Source organism: Triticum urartu, chromosome 4A, assembly GCF_056163025.1.
Source record: "Triticum urartu cultivar PI428250 chromosome 4A, HENAU_Tu73, whole genome shotgun sequence".
Lineage (NCBI taxonomy): Eukaryota > Viridiplantae > Streptophyta > Magnoliopsida > Poales > Poaceae > Triticum > Triticum urartu.
In genome coordinates, this window is record NC_141876.1 from 363,979,373 (window position 1) to 363,985,831 (window position 6,459).

Sequence of the window (6,459 nt, forward strand, 5' to 3'; positions counted from 1 at the left end):
GCACCATCAAAATACGTAATCCATTCTTGGGGTGCTTCCTTGCCGGGGATAACAGTCTCCAACACTTCTTCGTCAGGGATTGGTGTCCATTCTGTGATAAACTCTGCCAGTGCTCTGCTCTGAATAGTCGATGTGCTCTCAAACTTCAAACCAAAGCTGGACAACTCCAAGGCCCATTCCACTATTCTTCCAGTAGCCTCTAAGTTTCTGAGTATGCGTTGCAAAGGGAAGCGTGTGACAACCGTGATCTCGTGGGCTTGGAAGTAGTGGTGCCGTTTCCTTGAGGCCATGACTAGGCCAAAAATCAATTTTTGCATGCCAGAGTACCTCGATCTAGCCCCCTGCAATAGGGAGCTGACGAAGTACACTGGGCGCTGCACCACCTTCTTCCTTGCCGCGACCATGGAATTGTTTCCGCTGCCTTGCTCTCCCTTGTCTTGAACTGCATCTGACCTTGCCGGGACGGGTTCACTTTCCTCTCCAGAGGGGACACTGGTTGTGGCTGCCTCTTCATCCACTTCCCGCTGCGCCACTAGTGCTGCACTAACAACTTGATTGGTTGCCGCCAAGTATAGCAGCAACAGATCTTGTGGTTTGGGAGCGACCAAAGTGGGCACAGAGGAAAGATAGGTCTTCAAATGTTGTAGTGCAGCGTCTGCCTCTGAGGTCCATTGCATGGGTCATGCCTTCTTAAGATCTTCAAGAACAGCAGGGCGCGCTCGGCAGACTTGGAAATGAACCTGCTTAGCACGGGAACACATCCAGTCAAATGCCTCACGTCCTTATAACTATCTTGGGTGCTTGAAACTGCTCGATAGCCTTGATATTGTCTGGGTTGGCTTCTATCCCTCGATGGGACACGAAGAAGCCAAGTAGCTTGCCCGAAGGAACACCGAACACACACTTCTTCGGGTTCAGCTTCAAGTTGATCCTGCGTAGATTAGCAAAGGTTTCTTCCAAATCCCGAATAAGAGTCATTTTGTCCTTGGTTTTGACCACTATATCATCCATGTAAGCTTCAATGTTTCTGTGTAGCTGGGACTCAAAGCCAATTTGTACTGCTCTTGCAAAAGTGGATCCGGCGTTCTTCAACCCGAAGGGCCTCCGTACAAAGCAGTACGTGCCACATGGGGTTATGAATGCGGTATTCTCTTCGTATTCCTTGGACTTGAAGATCTTGTGGTATCCAGAGTAGGCATCCAAAAAGGAAAGCAGGTCACACCCGGAGGTGGAATCCACAATCTGGTCAATGTGCAGCAAGGGGAATAGGTCCTTCGGGCATGCCTTTTTAGATCTGTGAAATCTGTGCAAAGCCTCCATTTCCCATTCGCCTTGCGTTCTACCACTGGATTTGCTAACCATGTTGGATGGAATACTCCTCTGACCAAACCAACTGCCTCAAGTTTCTTGATCTCTTCAGCAATAAACTGTTGCATCTCCAAAGCTTGCTTCTGGACCTTCTGCTTGACTTCTCGGGTGTGTGGGCAGATGCTACTTCTTGAGCTTGCGTTGGTTTTTTCCTTGAAGAGGAAAGGGTAATGCAGCACAGTAGAGGTAAGTATTTCCCTCAGTTAAGAACCAAGGTATCAATCTAGTAGGATAAGAAAGCGCAAATCACCAATACCTGCACAAACAATCAAACACTTGCACCCAACGCGTTAAAGGGGTTGTCAATCCCTTCACGGTCACTTGCAAAGGTGAGATCTGATAGAAATAGATAGAACTAAACAAAAGATAAAATATTTTTGGGTTTTTGGGTTTATAGATCTGAAAATAAAAGATTGCAAAATAGTAAATCGGAAACTAATATGATGAAAAATAGACCCGGGGGCCATAGGTTTCAATAGAGGCTTCTCCCATGAAGGAAAATAAATATGGTGGGTGAACAAATTACTGTCGAGCAATTGATAAAAAAGTGCAAAGTTATGACGCAATATAGGCATCACGTCCGTGTCAAGTAGACCGACCCCTACCTGCATCTACTACTACTACTCCACACATCGACCGACTCCTGGCTGCATCTAGAGTATTAAGTTCATAAAGAATAGAGTAACGCTTTAAGTAAGATGACATGATGTAAAGGAATAAACTCAAGCAACATGATGTAAACCCTATCTTTTTATCCTCGATGGCAACAATATAATACATGCATCGCTACCCCTACTTTGTCACTGGGTGAGGACACCGCAAGATTGAACCTAAAGCTAAACACTTCTCCCATTGCAAGAAAAACCAATCTAGTTGGCCAAACCAAACCGATAGTTCGAAGAGAAATACAAAGTTATCAAATCATGCAGATAAGAATTCAGAGAAGATTCAAGTAATATTCATAGATAATCTGATCATAAATCCACAATTCATCGGATCTCGACAAACACATCGAAAAAGAAGATTACATTGGATAGATCTCCAAGAACATCGAGGAGAACATGGTATTGAGAATCAAAGAGAGAGAAGAAGCCATCTATCTACTAGCTATGGACCCATAGGTCTGAGGTAAACTACTCACGCTTCATCAGAAGTGTAATAGAGTTGATGTAGATGCCCTCTGTGATCGAATCCCCCTCCGGCAGGATGCTAGAAAAGGCCCCAAGATGGGATCTCACGGGAACAGAAGGTTGCAGCGATGGAAAAGTGTTTTCGTGGATACTTCTGGAGGTTCAATAATATATGTGAATCTATATGAGGAAGAACTAGGTCAGGGGGGTCACGAGGGGCCACAAGGTAGGGGGCGCGTCCTCCACCCTTGTCACCGCCTCGTGGCTCTTCTAACCTGCACTCCAAGTCTCCTGGGTGTCTTTTGGTCCAAGAAAAATCATCATGAAAGTTTTATTCCGTTTGGACTCAATTTAATATTCCTTTCTATGAAGCTAAAAAACAAGGAAAAAACTAAAACTAGCACTGTGCTCTAGGTAATAGGTTAGTACCAAAAATAATATAAAATAGCATATTAATGCATATAAAACATCCAAAACAGATAATATAATAGCATGGAACAACGTTGGAGACATATCAACAGACAACAAGGTGGTGCTCGATTACCTTCCTGGGAACACCAGGGATGTCAGATGGTTGCCATGCAAACACATCGACGTTCGCCCGCAAGAAGGCAATGAGCGTGCTTTCCTATTTGTCATTGAGGGTGGCATTAATAGTAAAGGTACCATCAGTGCCAGCCTGCCCTGTCGGGACCTTCTTCATAGCGGGTGCATTAGCTTTGGATCTCTTGCTATTGGAACTCTCCGGCAAGTCATCAACAGGCGCAACACACTACGAAGAGGTGTGCTTCCCGGATTCCTCACTTGAGCCCTTGTTAGCTTTCTTCTTTCTCTTACTTTCCTTGGCGGGAGTAGCAGCTTCCGTGGCCTCTGCAGTAACTGCATCCCGGTACATCTTGTCCACACAAATGATTGCATCCTTCTCGTCTGATGGAATGGAAATGACGCCTATCAGCCCTGTCATCTTCAAAGTATTGTAGGCATAGTGGGATGCCGCCATGATTTTAGCCAGAGCTGGGTGACCAAGGATACCATTGTATGACAGGGGGAGGTCAACCACATCAAATATCTTCTTCTCGGTCCGGTAGTTTAACTCCCTTCCGAACGTCGCCGGCAGTGTGATCTTTCCCTTAGGAAGACTCCTGCTGGGGTTAATTCCTTGGAATGTACCAGTAACCTTGAGTTCTTCATCTGCTATCTGGACCTTGCTAGCGACCTTTAGAGAAATCAGATTCAACCCGGCCCCGCCGTCAACCAACATCTTTTTGACTTTGAGGTTATAGATTGTTGGTGAGACCTGATGACCCACAAGTATAGGGGATCTATCGTAGTCCTTTCGATAAGTAAGAGTGTCGAACCAAGGAGCAGAAGGAAATGGCAAGAGGTTTTAGCAAGGTATTCTCTGCAAGAACTGAAATTATCGGTAACATATAGTTTTGTGATAAGATAAATTGTAACGGGTAACAAGTAAATAAAGTAACTAAGGTGTAGCAAGGTGTCCCAATCCTTTTTGTAGGAAACTACAAGCTTGGGCAAACTCTTATATAAAGCAAAGCGCTCCCAAAGACACATGGGAATTGTTATCAAGCTAGTTTTCATCATGCTCATATGATTCGCGTTCGTTACTTTGATAATTTGATATGTGGGTGGACCGGTGCTTGGGTGCTGCCCTTCCTTGGACAAGCCTCCCACTTATTATTAGCCCCTCTTGCAAGCATCCGCAACTACGAAAGAAGAATTAAGGTAAACCTAACCATAACATGAAACATATGGATCCAAATCAGCCCCTTACGAAGCAACGCATAAACTAGGGTTTAAGCTTCTGTCACTCTAGCAACCCATCATCTACTTGTTACTTCCCAATGCCTTCCTCTAGGCCCAAATAATGGTTAAGTGTCATGTAGTCGACGTTCACATAACACCGCTAGAGGAGAGACAACATACATCTCATCAAAATATCGAACGAATACCAAATTCACATGATTACTTATAACCAGACTTGTCCCATGTCCTCAGGAACAAACGTATCTACTCACAAAGCATATTCATAATCATAATCAGAGAAGTGTTAATTATCATTAAGGATCTGAACATATGATCTTCCACCGGATAAACCAACTAGCATCAACTACAAGGAGTAATCAACACTGCTAGCAACCCACAGGTACCAATCTGAGGTTTTGGGACCAAGATTGAATACAAGAGATGAACTAGGGTTTGAGAGGAGATGGTGCTGGTGAAGGTGTTGATGGAGATTGACCCCCTCTCGGTTAGAGGATCGATGGTGATGAAGATGGCGACGATTTCCCCCTCCCGGAGGGATGTTTCCCCGGCACAACAACTCCGCCGGAGCCCAAGATTGGTTCTGCCCAGGTTCCACCTCGAGACGGTAGCGCTTCGTCCTGAAAACTTCTTCTTGATTTTTTCTAGGGCAAAATACACCATATAGCCAAAGATGGGCACTGGAGGCCTGCCAGGGGGCCCACAAGGTCGAGGGGCGCGCCCAGGGGGTAGGGCACGCCCTCCACCCTTGTGGCTGGCTGGTGGCCCCCCTTTGGTTCTTTCTTTGCCCAATATTTTTTATATATTCCAAAAATAAGCTCCGTGAAGTTTCAGGACTTTTGGAGTTGTGCAGAATAGGTCTCTAATTTTTCTCCTTTTCCAGTCCAGAATTCTAGCTGCCGGCATTCTCCCTCTTCATGTAACCCTTATAAAATAAGGGAGAATAGGCATATGTATTGTAATATAATGTGTAATAACAGCCCATAATACAATAAATATCAATATGAAAGCATGATGCAAAATGGATGTATCAACTCCCCCAAGCTTAGACCTTGCTTGTCCTCAAGCGAAAGCCGATATTGATAAATATGTCCACATGATTAGAGATAGGGGTGTCGATAAAAATAAAATACGGACATGAGGGCATCATGATCATCTTTAGAAAAGCAACATATAATGCAATATAATTTCCTATGCTAAAGTAACAATTCATTCACAAGATAGAGTATGAATCGAAAACTTCATTAAAAACTAACAAACTATGATCTCGGTCATTTGAACAATTGCAATTTATCATAACATCGGAAATAGTCAATATAAGAGCTTTTCAGCAAGTCCACATACTCAACTATCATATAATCTTTCACAATTGCTAACACTCACGTGATACTTATGGGTACAAATCTTCAACCGGACACAGAGAAATATAGGGACTTATAGTTTTGCCTCCCAACCTTTTACCTCAAGGGACTTATAGTTTTGCCTCCCAACCTTTTACCTCAAGGGTAATGTCAACAATATATATAGCTGGTCTATTCTACTAATATTAGCAGAATAGTTATTTTGATAACACTTCCGCATTGCACGCTCAATGCGAGAGCATTGCACTTTCCATAGCAAGAGCACTGCAATACAGACTAGTGAACTTCGTGTCAGAGAAAACTGCACGCAGTGTTTTTCCGGTACAGTTTTTGCTCTAAATTTTTAACCGTTTATCGAAATGAGGCGTATAATATACCGTTGGAAAGCTATGGATTATGCGCAACTTCACTATGTTGAACACTTTTCGAGATTCCTCGTGGTTTAAGAGAAGTTTCGAAAACGGTGCTGCGGATGACGAGTGGCAGCGAGCGTATTTTTGTGATTTTTCTAAGCCGCTTATTGAAATAAAGCAAATGATACGCCGCTGGAAAGATATCGTCGCGGCGCATCTTCTTCATATCTATTATTTTCTCTAATTCGTTACGGTTTAAAAGCAGTTTCAAATTTACTAAATTGCGGAATTATTTTTTTTGAATTTTTTGCAATTTCCGGTACTATTTTCGCTCTTGTTTTTGAACCGTTTGTCGAAACTAGGCGTGTAATATGTCGTTGAAAAGCTATGGACAAGGCGCAACTTTCATATGTAGAAATGGTTTTGAGATTCCTTACGATTTTAAGTTAATTTTGAAAATGGTGC

The 6,459-nt window shown here is 43.4% G+C and overlaps 1 protein-coding gene across 1 annotated transcript; it reads right to left on the reverse strand.

Annotated features, from left to right (window-relative positions):
• Positions 1-3,270: 3,270 nt before the first annotated feature.
• Positions 3,271-3,759, reverse strand: LOC147975868 (uncharacterized). The gene has a single exon (XM_087520613.1). It carries the CDS (start codon positions 3,757-3,759, stop codon positions 3,271-3,273), a length of 489 nt encoding a protein of 162 aa, XP_087376739.1.
• Positions 3,760-6,459: the final 2,700 nt, after the last annotated feature.